The following is an 18648-nucleotide window of genomic DNA, read 5'->3' on the forward strand; positions in this document are numbered from 1 at the left end:
GGGGATGCTTCGATGTGCTGAAGAGGAAAAGAAACCATAGTACAAGCCAGTCTGGCTCTGGAACTCAATGCCACAAGAACATATGAAGGGCAAAAAAGAAAAGCTCCCTGGAATAAGTAATTAGGTCTTTCTATGTAGAACCAAGATCTACAATAGAATTGCTCAGTCCAGTTACATTCTCTAATTTGATGGTGGAAGATTGCCACAGCTTATAAATTATTTCCAGATTACTCCAAAAACAAAGAGTAGCAACAACATTCTTTTAAAATGGCTTTTATTGAGACACTTTCAGGGCCCTTGCAACATTTCCAGTTGGGAATCTTTATTTCCAACTCTTATGTGGCTAAATACTTTTCTGAATGTCAAAGGTACATTCCCACCACCTTATTAGTAAGGTGGTGAAGAAGTGCACTCCCTGTTTCTGCTCATCCAACCAAGAATGTATTTCAATCCTGCTACTTTGTACAAGTCTCCTTCAACTCTCCATGTAGGACTCCTAAGAGCCCAGGCTAAGCTCTTCCCATCTGATACAATTAAAGGCAGAGTAATTTTCAAACAAATGTGAGGTGGCTTAAATTCAACTGTTACTACTGTTCTAAAGCAAGAGAAACATCTCTCAATGCCAGTTTCCCCCTTATTTGGTAATCTGCAGCATCTTTATTTGGGGACATCGTGTCCCCAAATATTAGCTCATCTCCATAGAATTTATATTCTACCTGTATAACAGATTTAAAATAGCTCTATGCCAGCCTGACACCCTAAAGGTTCTAGTCTATTCTAGCACTTCCTCTTGTTTTGTTTCTGAGATGTATAACTTACTGTTTTAGAGAAGGCTGGTCAGATCTTTGCTTTCAGGTAACAAAAGCATTAACAAGTCTTAAGAGGTAACTGACCAGCCTCTGGGAGAATTAAACGTATCCCATTAGTTATAATTGCTTAAATTGCTGGCCAAAGTTTGCCTCCTTGTAGCTTTCTGCCTTTTAGTACCAGTTGCTCTCAGGAATTTATGCAGAGTAAACATACCATCTCCTTCCTTAACAGCCTTCCAAATGTGTGATCTCCAAAGCCTCTTTTTCTTAATTGCAAGATGGTCGGGAGAGTTATAACAAAGGCAGAGTAGTTGCCTGTTTAGTACAATTGTTCCCATTATAAGGTGAAAACTTAACATTTATTTTAGAAGAACACCAGGGCATTAAGATTCTTCTTGCACATTAATGTTAACTTACGTTTACATCCTTTTTATAACCGAGACATTCACATATATAAAGCAGGCTGACTCTGCTCCTAAACAAAAGGGAAACTGAAAAACTCAAGGATGTTTTTATTTTAGCAGTTAAAAAGGAAAACAAAACAAAACAAAAAACCCTGAAAGAATTAACTGGTACACTGAGAGAAAGCATTCTTTCTGCAAGTGGCAGATCTTGGTTTTCCACAAGTTCCTTGCTGACTGGCTTCCATCTCTGATGAAAGAAAGCCATGGCATCAAATAGACACACAGGACTGTCATGTGTAATAAGGCAAATATTTACATTAAGCACAATACAGCTTATTTATTTAGATGCTTAAAATGAATACAAAGGGAAATAAAGATCACAAAATTATACATACTACAACGTGTGTCATATATTAGATGGTATAAATGAATACAACAGGAGGTGTTTAACTAAAGATAAAACTAAATATCCCAAATGCAGCACTCATTGGTTTGCCGCTTCAATACAACACTTTTATACAGATCTAAAAGGTGTCAAAATTAGTAGCTGCAAAGTCAATTCTTGCATGTGATTTTAGCTTAAAAGATTTCAGAAAAACAGATCTGAAATACCAGTTTTTTTTGTCAGCTGTAATGTCAAGGATATTCAGAACAAGAAAAATTCTATAATACAGGAAGAGTCCAGATATATATTTTATGTGGCTGGCCTCTGTTGCAAGATTGTACAAGGTTATGTGCAAAAACTAAGTCTGTCCAAAAGTCCATACTAGCGCAGTTTCAAGCTTTTGCTAGGTAAACTAGATATAGCGTTTATTACACAGCAAAGGGCAACACTAAAAAAAAGAAATCTATGATGGGTACACAATATCATAAGCATCACTTGAATAGGTCTAAAAGACTGTACAAATATACATTTCAACTATTCAGAATGAATACATGAAAAAAAAATCAGTTTCCCCATAGTCTACTATACACATTGAACTGGTAGCTTTTACGTTGGCCCTATACTACCATGTGAATGAGGGTAACGCTTCTCAAAGACATCCAACCAAACATTTACAGAGGGAAAGAAATGCTGAAAAGGCAGGTAAAAGAAACCTCTGCTTTTCCTTGTGTGCGTTCGTGAGCCACCAGCTTATTGGTTTTTCACATTTAGTTACTGTGTTTGTCACAGCAGGTTCTGAAGAAAGATCAGTCAATGTGTCATATACTTAGAAATAACTACTGGGCTTGCAGTGGCCACACGTCCACGCAAATCTTATGACCCAGCACTCAAAAGGCAGTACCAGTTAGGATACAGCTTTGCAGTCATACTGGAAGGAAAAAGAGTTCCAGGTTGCAGCATGTCACCAATGCTGGGGAATCTAACTTATGCCTGTTGGCTGCTCAGTTTGACTCCAGTTAAGCTACCATGCATTGGCTCAGCTACCCCATCAGTCATGTTGTCAAATTGCTCTCCGTCCTCACTGTCAATTGTGCTATTCTGCCACTCAATTTGTGGGTTGGATAAGCGCTCATCATTTTCAGATGCATTTTTCCACTGTGACTGGTCCTTGGACCAAAACCCTTCAACTTTTCCATAGGAACTATTCTTCCATTTCAACTGCTCTCTGTCACCTTGCATGGTAGCCTTTTTTTGGGCAGCTGGCTTACTGCTCCTTGCATCTTCACTCTGGGAAGACTCATCGGACCAGGTTCCTGGTTTCATTTCGCATGTGTTGTCCTCAAAGTCTGACACTTGTTGGGAACCATGCCCACTCTCAGATGGAGAAGCACCATCTTTCCATTCAACAACATCATCTTGATCAACCTCACTATCGGAACCATCATGCATTAGTTTGGTTGGTTCCTCAGTCAAATGAATAGTTTTGTATTTTGAACCATCCTCCTCTTTTTGGTCTAACTTCTCCTCAGGTTCTAAAGCACCCTCAGGGATTCCCTTCGGTATGTGTTCCTCTGGGTTGTCATTGGGGATTTTAGGTTCAACTTCAAAAACCGGGTCAAAAGGGCTACCACTTCCATTGGATTCTTCTTCCAAATTTTCAAAACTGTCTGACGAACTGTCATCTTCCTTCCCAAGGTTGAGTTTTTTGTCGGCAGTTTTACTAGCATTGACTCTGGAATCCTTCTCATCATGATTTTCAAATAGCCATTCAGCATCAAAATCCATCTCATGCTTGACTTTATTTAATTCTTTCATGTTAAAGCCCAGCAACACACCAGGCTTGTACTTTTCACAATCTCGGACACACTTCTTCCTTTTGTTACTAAAATGAGAAGCAATGTCACTCTTCCATAACCATAAACTGGCTGCCAGTTTCTCAATTTCTCTCCTGGTAGGATAGGGTTGTTTGTTGAAATACTTTGTTAGAAAGCTTTTCCTGGCTTCATAGGAATCATCTTCATGACCCTTGGGGTCTAAAGCTAAAACAACAGGCTCTTCAGGCTTCTCTTCAAAGAAGGTGGGTGGATCAATATCATCATCTAGCTTTCTTTTTTTCAGCAGGGGAAATTCCATTTGCTCATAAGTGCGCTTCACAGGTGCCAAACCTGGGGACTGATTAAGCCGAGAGGGTGCATTTGTCTTATCCTGGCCATTTTGGGTCTTTCCAACACCCCTGCAGTGAACCAGGTGCAGTGTGATAGTCGAGGCAGTCATGTTGCTGGTATACACACCAAGGCAATGGATGCATTTGTAGGTAAGCTTTTTCTCAACCGGATGAACTGTCTGAATAACTTGGTGCCTCTCACGTAAGTGATGTGCAAGTGCATCAGATATGGGTCCTTTTAGGATTGAAAAGCAAAGAGGGCAAAGGGTTTTCCCAACATCTTTTTTATAGGGCACTGCAGCTTGAGGTGAACTTTTAATAGGGATATCTGCCTTCTCCTGGACTTTTGGCTGTGGCTTTGGAGGAACTGGAGGATTATTTTGGGCATGATAAGCAACAGATTCAGCTGGGGCATCTCTCAGGTTGTATGTGGTTACAAGGAGATGGATGTTAGTGTGACTACCCTGCTGCAATGTCAAATCAAAACTCAAAGTAGAATCTGTCTTAGGTCCCATCTCTTCATCAATGTGAACCATTCGCATGTGTGCTGCCATCTTTTCCACATCATTGAAAGTTGAACGGCAATATGGACAAGACAGGCCATGAATTAGCATATGGTTGAGTAGGGTATCTGTAGGCAAATAGCGATTACAGTAGAGGCATTTGCTAGTGAAATTGTGTATTTTCATAATGTAGTTGGCTACAGCTGGGACCTTCTCAGCTTTATGCTCTTTTTCGAAGTGTACACTATAAACATTTTCAGGAAAAAGCTCATTACAGATTGTACATATTTTCCACTTTTGGGTTGAGGAAGTATTGACCGGGGGAGGGCCTGTAGCAGCTGCAGTAGGTTTGGAACTGGACTGACTTAATACTCTGGATGCCTGTGACTGGGAGAGGGAAGGAGACTTTAACTGGCCCGAAGAGAGAGAAGAGGCATTAGCAGATTGAAGGGAATATCTTGCTGGTGCCTGAGACCTCTGCTCTGACCCAAGCCCATAAGATCTTCCATTTCCACTTGGAAGTAACTGCTTCACAGACTGAGACTGCTGAGGGATGGAAACTGGTGCATTGCCACCTAGACCCAGTCTCATTGACTGACCAACACCATAGCTCTGGCCTACAGATTTGACTCCATAGTTGTTCTGCTGTAGGTGAACACTGGACATCATGTTGACTCCTGTAGAATTTAAGTTAGGCTTTGGTATTGAGAGTCGATTCACCATCTGCTGTGATGGTAAAGACCGGACATTTCCAGAAGTGAGGGAACTAATCCTTGGTGGAAGTCCCATGCCTTTCTTCTCTTGAGGTTTGGGAGCAATCAGCATCAATGGTTTGGATCGGGGGACTACCACATTTGTGTGTCCAATCATGGCAGTGACCTGATAGCCTATGCGTTCATGGTCTTCGATAACATGTTGTACCAAAGCTTCATAGGACTTCGGCATGAAAAGGCATCGCTTACAGTGAATACTGCCCTCTTCCCGGGCATTTGCGCCTAAAGGGACTGCACCGTTGAGTGATTTTTCACCTGCCTTTGCTATGTAAGGTGCTGCCACATGTTGAAAATGTTCCCTGTATATGTGCTTCCTAACTATTTCATAAAGAGGATCACGGTAAGTGCACTTCTTACAGTAATAAACAGCTTGCTCTACACTGTCAGCCTGCTTAGGTTTAAGGCCATCGTTTTTGTTTTTATCTTTGAAAGTGCTGAGGCTGCTACTTGGTGCGCTGGCGTTTGGAGCATGAAATATTTTAATGTGTGTTTCCAAAGTCTTTTTGTCTGCATTGAAGGTACAATAGGGACAATTAAGGAGAATCCTATTTTCAAAGTCTTCACTATGGACATTCCGGAAATGACTTTTGTAGGCAGAGAAGAATTTTGAGGAAAATGGACAAGCACTGCAGCAAAAAGGTTTTGTCCGATAGTCCTAAAGAAAACACAAAAACTGGAATCAGAATGCCACTTCACATAGGCAAGGTAAGGTTCTAGATTTTTTTTAGACAATCCCCGAAAGCTATTTTTAGAACTCAAATCTCTGAAATACACTGATCTGAGTATATTTTTTCCTTTTGTGGTAGAATAAACTTATGAAAGAAAATGGAACTCAAACGGTTTTAAATACTTTTTATTTAGGTTCCATAGTATAAATCAGAAATTCAACACTAAGTTCTTCCCTCAATATTTAGGAAAGATTAGAGTCACATTTGTTGATTCGCTTTAGACAAAACAAAGGTAAATGGCTTCAACACAAACATTTTACAGTTAGAAATGACAAGAATAAACTATGTGAAATCATTTCACTCCGTCAATCAAGGAGTTGCTATAAAGGCTTTCAGAGGATTATTCAATCTGTTTTAGTGAAGTCAATTATAAGACACACCTTTTATCTTTATCATGGAAAAAACGCATAGAAAAAAAAGAAAGCCCATTTTCCGAAACCTCAAATATTTTTTCTCTGATGGAAGTACAGTACAGTAATCATTCAGATTTCATTGCTGATCCAAAAACCACTGGTATGAAAATTTGGCTTTCTTTTACAAGCCTTGCTGTTCCTTCTCAAGAACAGCTTCAAAACAACTAATGAAGAGACAGCTGCTTTGATTCAAATTAAGAAGTTAAATAAAAATTTCCTACAGACTGCAAGGAGTGCAGAGTGATGGTGTCAAAAAGCATTGCAGAAAATACTGATATCAAAGAGCAACTTTCAGAATTATGTTCATTAACACTTGTACAGTTGGTCCTTTGAAGACAAATGAAAAATGCTCAAAGATTATATTCCTCCTCCCTAGAAACCTTTTGTTTCCAAACCTGGTTTGCCAAAATGAAATATTCTGCTTTTCATGTTAGGATACAAAACTTTGGAATTCCTAAAACTGAATTAACAAATTGATGTGTCCTACTGGGAAGCTTTCACATTTCAATACTGCTGGCCAATACCTTTTCCTTTATAGTGTATTAATACGAACGAACTAGATTATCAAATTTCTGAATGGTGGGTAAATGTATTAATCACCTGCAAATTATATTCTAATATAGCTGAAGAGGTCAATAATACAGAATGATAATCACTGGCAGATTCACTAAGAAATAGGTATGGTAAAATAAGGACCAACCATCACTCCTCCCCATGGTAAATCACCATCTATAATTCCCCTATGACTATGTAAGCTAGTTGCAATTCTCTGTCACTGCTGTATCAGAGTCACCTACACCCCCCCTCCATGTGAGGGAACTCAGAACCTTTCCATGATGGTAGGGTGCCATTAACATAAAAAAGAAGAGCTTAAAATGAAAGGAAGAGTACCTCTCCTCTCTTTAAAATAACAAGGATGGCAACATATAGAACAAAGAAAGATGATAGATAACTGGAAAAAGAGAATGTTGGAGAATGGAAAAGCCAAAGTACTTTTGGGATCAGGGGAATGCTAGTGTACAAAGGGCTTCAGAACTTTTAAGTAACAAAATTTTCCTCTTCTTACACTTGATAAGTTTCAGTCCAGTGACAAAAGACTTTCCTTATCACTTAGGAAAATACGAAATATGTGGTTTTGACACATTTTCCATTTTAGATTGTTGACTACAAACATTGCATCACTATGAGATGCCTACAGTTGAGAAGAAGATACACCAAAAATGCTGGCATTTGGGTTAACCTGTGCCACTTACCTGATTTTTTGTAAGTGAAGGGTCCCATAGTCCTACATCTTCCCAAGTAGTGTTTTTCAAATAAAAGTCATTAGGTTCAAACTGTTTAAAATCCTAGAAAACAGCGAAAGAAGTTTACAAAAACAGTGGTATCAACTCTGGTCTAAATGTACCTATAAATTCGACCACTTAACTAGGGTTGGAGAGGCATAGGAAAACCAACCCCATTAAGAACCAACCTAGGAGTGATCAGGCTTTTAGGAAATACAAAAAAGGCATATGAAAGTTGCACTGAACGTCTTATTTCAACCAAACATTTCCTTGATGGTCAGCCAGGTTGCTATAGGAAACCACTGGAAGTTCTAATTTAGTAAAAAATTCAGCTACATATTTGTGCCCAAGTATTTTTCATTAGAGTATCATAACTCATCAGTTACAGTACAGGAATGAAGTGCAAGGGAGCAAGGTTCGCTTATAATACTAGAGATGCAATATTCCAGTTTGGTGCAAAAAAAGACTGAATTTATAGGAAGAAAATTCAGGGTTTCTGAACCTCAAAATAAGGCAAAGGAAGCTATTCAAAGAAAGTAAGCAGTATGAAATGAAATTTATATACCCTTATATAAAAATTTAATGGCTCACTGACCCCCAGGTTAGAAGGCAAGATGTTTTAGGGTAAAATTCCTCTTGCTTATAAAGGATTCACAGTTCAGTATGGAAAGATCAAGTATACATACTCCCCACAGTATGTAATGGGTATAATAATAGAGGAACAAATCAAATACAAAGAAGAAAAGGTATCTTAACTTTTGCATTACTTATTCCTATACAGATTACCAAGTACAACATAAACAGATTGCTTTACTTGGACAGATCTATCTGAACTTGTGGGGTAAGAGAGGGAACAAACAACTAGAGAAAGCCGCTTCTGAGATGCTCCAGTCTCCGTAACATCCTTTCCTGGTGTGTATTAGTGAGACTTGGGGAAAGAATACCTGTTGCATGAAGGGATTTGCTTTTTTTACTTCCAATTCCACCCATTTACTGGGCACTTTTTATGTGCCAAGCACAGTGCTAGATGCTGGGGATATATGGATGAACAAGGTAGTAATATAGGTACCTGGTCAGTTAGAACTTGTGGGAAAAAGAGCTTTAAAAATTTCTTTTCAGAGACTTTCTATGACCAACTATTAGATATGGAGCAATGAGATCTACAAAAGGAGGAGACCACTGCACTGGTCATCCCACAGGGCTTTTTATAACACAGAATAGACATAAATAAAATGGCTAGAGGAGTTCGTAAAGTCCAACCTATTATACATGGGGAAGATGATGGTCCAAAAAAGAAAAAGAAAAAAAAAAAAGAGGTTCAAATCCTAAAGAAAGAAACAAAAGGCACCCAACTCAGAAAGTCAATCAGAACATTCAGACATACCAGAAATAACACAGACTCTGGAGTACAAAAGACCCTGACACTTGTTTTAGTTGTGTGAAGCTAATCTATTACTTTACCCGTTCTGCATCTTAAATCAGAGACAAGAATTCCTACATAGCTGCAGTGGTTGTTTTAGGATTAAATTTAGAGACCTAGTACAATGGTCTGACATGCCAAAGCAGCTTTTGCATTGGGATGCAAAGATGAAAAAGCCCATTATAAAGCAACAAAAGTGAGGCTAACTGAGAAGCTCTGGTAAGGCTAATGCTGTAGTTAAAACTCAGAATCACATCTAAAATTAACCATCTTGACTGCCGACACAAAGTATTGGATCAGAAGCTGAGTCACGTCAAAACTTAAAAAAAAAAAAAATGGCATGCTACTTACTTCTATATGTTCTTTACAGTATTCCAACCCAATGTCACTAAGTATTTTTTTCACAGTTTTCCGGGCTTTTCTTAAACTGCCAAGATTGTTGACAGGAAGTTGGAACATAGTTTCTATTGGGAAAAAAAAAAATTTAAGTCAAGTCAAAACATGCACAACTTGTAATATTTACTAATTCCACTGATGGTAGGATCACAAACCCTAGCCCAGTCTGACAAAAATTGTAGGAAGATATCCTTATCTAGTATGTTATGAATACTTAAAAGCAGGCAGGTAAAACAGGTGTTCTCTATAATCTCTACTATTTTTAATGGAAATTTTATGCTATAGATTGACAGTGAGTCTAACACATATTCTGGTGATTGGGCTTTAAAAAAACTCAAGTCAGCAGTGAAATCAAAGTGGAGAGTTAGGGAAATAATATTGACCAATTATTTTTCAATCAAGTATTAGTGTTCTTCTCCTTGTAATACTGAACCTCTGAAAACAAAAAAGTGTTCACCATATCAGCATCATTGCCACAAAATGTGAGGTGCCAGGGAAAAGAGGTTTTCATTGTCTGGGAATGTTCCTACATGTTACTATTGTATTTTAAAGAAAACATTCTTCAAGTTTCTGTATATTCCCCAAACTGAAGAAGCTAACTCTCCCTGCCAACACCACACCTGGACAAAGGCACTCAAATGGCCATGGAATGAATGCTGAGTCAGGAAAGCAGAGCATTCAGTATCAGAGAAAGTGGTAACAAATGTTGTATACTTTGAAACAAAGATAAGGGGGATCCTTCTGAAAAATGAAAAATCTAAAATTATAAGAATATTGAAAAATTGTTTAAATGACCTAATACATTAAAAAAAATTTGATCCACTTTCAAGTTCTTGAAAAGGTCTGTTAAATATTTAATAAGAAAATAAAATTAGTAAAGCTCAGGCAGCTGCGTATGTCTATGACCTCCAATGAGACCATAAATGCTTCCTATAAAATGTAAGAATTTATTATATGATTTAATCATTCAAATACAAAAACAGTTTTTGCAGGATATAGGAGTTCTAAAAACCAAAAAAAAAAAAAAAAAAAAGAGAGGCAAAAATAAAAGCCAAAGCCCCAGGAATTGGAACTTAATATATGCAAGCCTGATTTTCTAATTACCGTTACTCTGTAATAACTACCATTTGTGAACTGCAATCAAAGTTAACTAATCCAACCGATCAAACACAAAAAATTTCATGTTACTCTATTTATTATTCCAATCCAAAAATCAATGTCAAGTATAAAATGGAAAAGGAGAGGGAAATAAGAGTGAAACCTTCCAAAACAAACATTACCTTCTAAAAGTTCTGAATTTTTTTTTGAGAGATCTTAGAAATCTCAAAATATCCTAACTGAAATACCAAAGTTTAACTGGGGCCAAAAGAGAAATGAATTTCAATGAAAACATTATCAGCCTTTTCTTACTCAAGATGGAAAACCTACTAGCCTAAAGTAAAGCAGCAAGTGACTAGTGTTCTTCTGGGCTCGGGCCATGCCAGTAATTTGTATATTGGTAACCCAAAAGCAGCCTTAGAAGTCACTTCTGATATAAACTAATGTGCATTCAAGGTCAAACCCATTATTATTCTTTATGGAAATTTTATTGCTAAATTGTTTTCGAACATCTTTTTGATAATTTAAAACCAAAAGATTTCATTAGTTGCTTAATTTAACACTTCTCATAAACCAAGTCTTTAGAAAGAAGTAACTGACATGAAAATGTTTCAGAAATATATAAGTGTTACAGGCTAGTGTGGTGAAGAGACCAGGTATCAAAATGGATGTCCAGAAACACCTAAGTCTTAGAAGAGACATCTTGCATTTCATTTTATAAATTCTCAGTGGGCCATATTCAGCAGCTCTTTTGGAACTTCTCTACTTGATTCTGCTTTGTTTCAGAAGCAGAGATGTGCCAAGAAGGCAGCTGTTATTGGTTTTCCTTGCCTCCTACATTTAACAGCTAAATATCTCAACAAAAACACAAAGATTTGGAAATGTCCACTGAGGCCACCGGACTATAGAAAAACATGCAAGGGAGTCCTGGACTACAGCTCATGATAAAGAAAAACGCATTTTCCTATGAAAAACATAAGGAATTCTAAGTGCCCACAGACAACTAACAAAGACATTTTAAGATCTCCAGATAAAGTAACTCACTATATGGTAGGTGTCTAATTTAGCCACCCATAGTTCTGAAAAAGTGAGCATGTTCACTGGGAGCTTAGTTGCAAAAAATTTGAAATTTGCAAAAAAGTGGTATTTCAGCCAGAAATAAGTTTTTCTGAATTTGTAAGTTCAGTCTCTTAAATTTACTTATGTAGGATGAATCAAACAGTTTTATAAATAAAATAATGACAGTGCTTATTAGGAAATGCTGTACAAAAAATGATTCTTCGTTATATACTTAGCAACTAGGAGGAGCCCATGTTAAAATTTACAATGAAAGATAGGGTTCTGAGTTAAGATCATAACTGTCATCAGAAGCAGATTCCTGACATTTCTAGAGATCTTGGGGATTCTATAATCTGTGCCTTTCCCCTACTCATAGAGATGACCTGCATGCATCTGTTTATGGAAGCCATTTCTAAGACTTTGACCAGTTGGAGCACATCCATATGCATTAACACTATATCATGAGCCTTCACAATTCTCTGAATTATTTTTTTTATTAAACACTTTTTAAAAACCCCAATATAGGAATATAAGAAGGCTTACTCCCACCCACTTCTATCCTCTAGCCAAGGAGCTCCACACACTCGAGAAGGGGCCATATACGTACTGATCTTTTCTATGCCTGCAATAAGACAAAGCTTTAATAAAAGAGTCTTGACCAAACTATCACTCATGTTAGAATTATTATGAGTGGTACGAAAAGGAACTCAAGGACCATTTTTTCAATCTGCTGCTTGCTGCTATTCAGAAAAATAAGTTCAAGTCAGCAGCTGACTCCAGAGTTTATTAATGTTACCTATTTGATTCTTGTTTAAAACCTTTTACAAGAATCATTCCTGGTTTCCTTCCCACCCTCCAAATTCCTTTGAATTAGAAATACCTTAAGTGACTAAGGGGGTGAGAAAAGAATAAATAGGAAATGGACTTTGCCTGAGATACAAGGCTCCTTCCTCACTTCTGAATGGAGAGCCAAAAAATAAAATATTAACAATTATTACCTCTTAAGGAGGAAGATGCCTTACAACAACAATTGTCCTAGAGGGGAGCAGGTGTAGCCCAGTGGTTGAGCATTTGCTTCCCATGTACAAGGTCTTGGAGTTCAATCCCTGGCATGTCCTAAAAAAAAAAAAAATTGTCCTAGAATTGAGCTTTGAAAAGTACTATAAAGGGTGCAGCTTTCTTTCTCCCCAAATTTGTCCTCTGTGGCTTTGCTTTTCTCTTCAACCTCCTTAGTTAACAGGCTGGCCATTTTCAGCAGGTCAGCATTATCCCAATACCAAGGAAGCTTCTTAGTCAAACCTCCAGCTGCTCAGCTCATACTATTAAAAAAGGCAAAATAATTGAATGGAAATAACTGAGCCACTGTTCATCTGTTCAATCATTTTAAACCTCTACACTTTGCCAGTCACTGTGCTAGGAAGAGAGAGCTAAATAAGACCCAGTTATTCCAAAATTTATAGAGGATGAAGGGCTTAGAGCACATAGCAGGCATTTGGTCACTAAGGAAGACACATGTTTTTGCCTGCTCAGCTTCCTCTTGAACTGCCCCTGCTCAACTGGTATGCTGACAGGAGGCCCCTTCTCCATAATAGCAGAGTGTACATGACTCAGGCTGACCATTAAGAGTATTCTATCTCTTTAAGACACTGATTAGTAGATGGTTGGACATGTAACCCAAGCAAAGATGATAGTGATGCTGAAAAGGGAATCTGGAACTGCCGCCATATGGAGAAAGAAGAAAGATGTAAAGATTTGCTTAAGATCCTCAATCCAACTGTGCCTGTTATGCACCTTTTGTAGACTTTTTAGATATACAAGCAAATACATGGTCCTTTTAGCTTAAGCTCTTTGGTTCATGTCACTTGCAGCCAAAAGCCTTGGTAGACCATTCAGCACTGGCAACATACAGGAAGCAAACAACTGAGAGGGAAGATGGGGAATTTTATGCAAAATAATTACATTTGTAAACTGGGTCGACTAGGAAGAATGAGCTTACCAAGAAGATGTAATTATTTTAAAAAATGCCCTGGTTTCAATCAATCAAAACAAAACAAAACACTGTATAAAAGAGTCAAACATTTTCTAAATTCTGAAAGAAGTTGGGGAAAGCTCAAGGACATTATTAAGGACATGGCCAACAATTTCAAGTGTTTTAATCACAATTGGAGATACTAGCTTTTTGGTAAGCATATGCAATCTGATGGAACTGGACTTAAACCATCAATTTTTGAGAATGATCTAGGTTTATTACTGAACGATTTATCCACACTCCTTCCTCTCTCAACTTTTGTAAATTATAGCCACACCTACTGATTAGGGCCTAAACATTAAAATAAAATTTCGCTAATCCAGGTCAAATTTTACTCAGGTACTTTTTTAGAAAGCAGGAGTCAGGGGGCTGAAATGAGATCTCATTTCAATGAATGAAATGTAGCCTTAGGCTACAGATGAATTAAAACCATATAAATAAGAGAATGATTAAAATACATCCCACCCCCAATCACCACCAAAAGCAAAAACACTTTAAGTCCTGAGAGGGTAAAGACAGAGAGAACCTAGCTCATGAGGAAATATTATCGTTTGCCTAAATCTGTATGGTAAGTGGGGGGATGATGATACAACCTCAATAATTGTGAGCTTTACTTAAGCAAAGAGGGCATTAACTAAGAATCCGAATTGTAATTATTTATGAAACAACAGCTCTGCCAAAAGCCCTGGCATACTCGGTATACTGGCATACTGGTATACTCGGGCTCTTCTGGGTTAAGAAGATGGAGGGGAACTCAACAGGCCTTCAGATGCCGGCTTTAAGGCAGGTTTTTAGGACCTGTCAGACACAGAGTGGGTACGGTTTGTTTATGGCAGCCTCTGCATAGCACACACAGTCTCTTTTTCAGGGGTAGAAGAAAAGCATTTATTCAGGCAAGGCCAATAGAAGCATGCCATTGGAAAGTTAGGGGAGAATATATATATATAAAAAACCAATTTTAAACCTTTGGCCAGGCACAGATAATCAACATAGGAGGAAAAAAAAGTCTCTCAAGCCTCCAAATCAGACTTGTCCAGATTACATTTTAAGCTACGTCAAGTGTGGATCGAGCATGACATTTCCAAAGACAGAAATCCTTGGATTTTTATATGCATTTTTTGATGTTTTCCGAATTCCTAATAAAAGCATACAGTGCTAATTTAGCACACTACAAATACAGCAGTAAATATGATAGTGTCCTACTTTCCATCAATTGCAAGTGTAACTGTTACCCTTCTAATCAAAATCTGAATATATACCAAAGTGACAAACTAATATATATGTTAAAATAATGAACTGCAAATCTACAATTTTCATAAGACATACATCTCTAACAACACATCAAGAGCTAGACAACGATGTTTACACCTTCTACCTGGAACACACCTAAATATAAGCTGCTAAAACCAGTTGTTTTCAGAACCCTCTCCACCCCTTTTTAAAGCAGTGAAACCCAATACACAAAAAAGATAAAAGTGGCTGTGCTGAGGTTGAAAGGGAGAGAGAAAAGGAAAGGTAACTTACTCAAGCATCTCCTTGAAATAATCACTAAACTATAACTGAGATGCAAATTTATGCCAAGGTGGTGGTCTACTGAAATGTAGAATCTGGGCTTCTTGGACATCAACCAAGGCACAGTTAGATGGCTATAGCAAAATTCCAATAAAGGGAAGCGGACTTGGCCCAGTGGTTAGGGTGTCCATCTACCACATGGGAGGTCCATGGTTCAAACCCCGGGCCTCCTCTTGACCCGTGTGCAGCTGGCCCATGCGCAGTGCTGATGCGCGCAAGGAGTGCCCTGCCACACAGGTGTGTCCCCTGCGTAGGGGAGCCCCAAGCGCAAGGAGCATGCCCCGTAAGGAGAGCTGCCCAGCGCCAAAGAAAGTGCAGCCTGCCCAGGAATGGCGCCTCACACACGGAGAGCTGATGCAACAAGATGACGCAGCGAAAAGAAACACAGATTCCTGTGCCGCTGACAACAGAAGCGGACAAAGAAGATGCAGCAAACAGACACAGAGAACAGACAACCGGGGTGGGGGTGAAGGGGAGAGAAATAAATAAATAAATCTTTAAAAAAAAAAAAATTCCAATAAAGTTTACTGAAAATCTCTCCTAAATAAAAGTACAGTGTGATCAGAATATGAAGTTACAAGAAGCCCACAAGAAACCTAAAGGATCAGAAAATAAACTTTATACCTCAATGTTGTATTTTTTACACTTCTATATTAAAGATGTAAAGAAAAATATACTGTCTCTGGGAATATCTTTTATGGGGGGTTGGGGAGATGGAATCAAAGGCTGGAAATGATGCCATTACTATTGGAGGAAATGACAGCTTTATTTTTTATTTTATTTTCTTCACATATTATACACTTTTACTTATACAAAACTCTGGAAAAGCAACCCCATCTGACTGATAACAGATTGGTGATTGGTAATGGGGGGAGTGAGGACAGACAGGAGGGAGGGATGACAAAGGGGCACTGGGAAATTTTGGGGTAATGTATACCTTCACTTTCTGGATTGTAGTGATGGTCTCATGGTGATGGTACACATATCAAAAATTTATCATTAAATTGTACACTTTACATATGTGCGATTTATTGTATGTCAATTATATCTCAATAAAGCTGCTTTGTAAAAATGAGGGAAACAGTTTCTGTGCGAATTGGATGAAATGCACATTAAGCACTTTATGTGTAGAATGGCACACAGTAAATGCTCAAGAGTTGTTAATGCTGTTCGAACTTGGCTGGCTTCTGAGTGGCCCAATGTCAAGTAGCCCCTCCATCACATCTGTTTATTTTCTTCATAGCACTGAAATAGTGTGTAATGATCTAGCTTATCTGTTTGTTTGTGGTCTGTATCCAGGCTGAGTTCCCTGAAGCAGGGATTGGGTTATCTAGTTAACCACTAGGACAGTTTCCGCAGTGCAGCTTTCAACCTAGAGATGCTGCTGCCACCACCTTAGCCCTTGGACCATCCTTTTGTTACAGGCCAGAGGACTGTCTGGTGGTTGTGGCCTAAGCAGGGTCCAAGAGTTCCTGCCAAGCTCAGAGATAGGGCTCCTGAGGGCCTCTACGGTCCTGTGCCTTGAAGCTTGACAGTATGTGGGTCAATGGACAAGACTGGAGGAAGGTGGAATGGTAGAAACAGCATGCCACTTGGAGTAAAGAGACCTGGGTTACATACCAGCTCTGCCCAGGACTCTACGATGGGACCTGAACAAGTTGCCTGCGCCTGTTTTCCACATTATGACTCTTTCAACCGTGATAAATTCAGACACAGAGACTGTCAAAAATTGCCAATCCCTACCCACTACATTTCAAGTCATTATGGCAGGGTATTGGGAAAAGTTTTCAATTAGTAATGATCTCACCTCGGATAAACCTTACTGGCTACAATACTGCCACTGCAAAAAGCTCTATATTTTCTGAGTTAATAAAAATTGGGAAGACATCCAAGCTATATACAATATAAACAATTTCATTTTTGGTAACCTCATCAACCCAAATTAATATGCAAAAAATGCAGACACTGAGGTTTAGTCTTTTATACTTAAAGCAAAGACTCTAATGCTGACGCATTTATATAAAGATCTTATAACCTGCACTGGGGTTAAGAGTCAGGTTTTTGATGTTTCTTAACATCATCCATCTAACTAAAGAATGTTAAGCAAGGCTGGCAATTTTCTAAGTGGAACAAGGCATCTCAGGATTCTCATGAACAGAATCAAAGTGTCAGTTACTTACTTCATGCTAGAAAGAACTACAGGTTTGGTTTATCACTGTCATAGAGGAATGTGTAGATACCCAAAGCAGCTATACAATGAGTCTGTTTTAAAAAAAATCTTGTGGTATATCACTGCAGAGACATTAAGGACCCGCTAAAGTCAAAACTATTTAGACAGAAGAAAACATTCACTTATTTATGCATTCTCTTTTCTCTCCTACCTCTCCCTCAGCAACATATTTAATATCTGTCTAGATCATTCACTGAGTGAAACCGTGGCCATTATAAAACAATTTCTTTCTTTCCTTTTTTTTAAAAATAAAATTTAGTTTTTATTCCCCCCCCCCCTTGTCAGCTCTCTGTGTCCATTTGCTGTGTGTTCTTCTGTGTCTGCTTGTATTCTTGTCAGCAGCACCGGGAATCTGTGTCTCTTCTCTCTCTTTTTTTAAAGATTTATTTAATTACCCCCCTCCCCCGGTTGTCTGTTCTCTGTGTTTATTTGCTGCGTCGTTTCTTTGTATGCTTCTGTTGTCGTCAGTGGCACGGGAAGTGTGTGTGGCGCCATTCCTGGGCAGGCTGCACTTTCACGCTGGGCGACTCTCCTTGCGGGGCGCACTCCTTGTGCGTGGGGCACCCCCGTGTGGCACGGCACTCCTTGCGCGCATCAGCACTGCGCATGGACCAGCTCCACATGGGTCAAGGAGGCCTGGGGTTTGAACCGCGTACCTCCCATGTGGTAGACGGACGCCCTAACCACTGGGCCAAGTTCGTTTCCCTCTGTGTCTCTTTTTGTTGCATCAACTTGCTGCATCAGCTCTCTGTGTGCAGCGCCACTCCTGGGCAGGCCGCACTTTTTTTGCACAGGGCAGCTCTCCATATGGGGCGCACTCTTTGTGTGTGGAGCTCGCCTATGCGAGAGACACCCCTATGTGGCATGGCACTCCTTGCCCGCATCAGCACTGCGCGTAGGCCAGCTTACCACCAGGGTCAGGAGGAGCTTGGTTTGAACCCTGGACCTCCCATGTGGTAGGCGGAAGCTCTATCAGTTGAGTCAAATCCACTTCCCTTTACTTTTTATAACCAACAAACTTTTATCTTTCTTGACTGTTCTGGGATCTGCATCCAAAGTGGTGAATACAAATATCTTATTTGCTTTAAGGGTATCACTAAGTCCCACATTAAAATTAAATTAGTCTTGAAAAGATCTATGTATTTGTATCTTTAAAAACAAATCTCTCCTATAAACTTGGACAAAAGATCTTCCAGATATGAGAAACCCTTCAGAGAAGGCAGTTCTATTGTCTCCATCTCTCCTCCTCACTCCCAAATATCACCTAACAAGCACTCACTTGGCTAGCCAGGGCCAGAATGCTCTTTGGATCAGGAGATGTAACTGTGAAGCATGACAGAGTCATACTGGAAAGTATGCTTTAAAAAAAAAAAAAAAAAAGA

General features: G+C 38.9%; 1 protein-coding gene and 1 pseudogene across 4 annotated transcripts in view; both read right to left on the bottom strand.

The window, feature by feature from the left end:
* Positions 1–1305: 1305 nt before the first annotated feature.
* The window catches only part of ADNP (activity dependent neuroprotector homeobox), a 31343-nt gene continuing 14000 nt past the window's right edge, over positions 1306–18648 (bottom strand). For 3 of the 4 annotated variants that reach the window (XM_058287229.2, XM_004485060.5, XM_058287230.2), the window contains 3 exons: positions 9234–9346; positions 7433–7525; positions 1306–5693 (listed from right to left, as the gene is read on the bottom strand). In XM_058287229.2, coding sequence (XP_058143212.1) covers positions 2583–5693; positions 7433–7525; positions 9234–9341 — 3312 coding nt within the window. In that variant the 5' untranslated portion in view covers positions 9342–9346 and the 3' untranslated portion in view covers positions 1306–2582. Of the gene's footprint in view, positions 5694–7432; positions 7526–9233; positions 9347–12433; positions 12552–18648 lie in introns of those variants that run through there. The other variant, XM_058287231.2, reaches the window with a different exon arrangement.
* Positions 16722–16888, bottom strand: LOC111765051 (U4 spliceosomal RNA; annotated as a pseudogene).

This window comes from Dasypus novemcinctus, chromosome 24 (assembly GCF_030445035.2).
Source record: "Dasypus novemcinctus isolate mDasNov1 chromosome 24, mDasNov1.1.hap2, whole genome shotgun sequence".
Taxonomy (NCBI): Eukaryota; Metazoa; Chordata; class Mammalia; order Cingulata; family Dasypodidae; genus Dasypus; species Dasypus novemcinctus.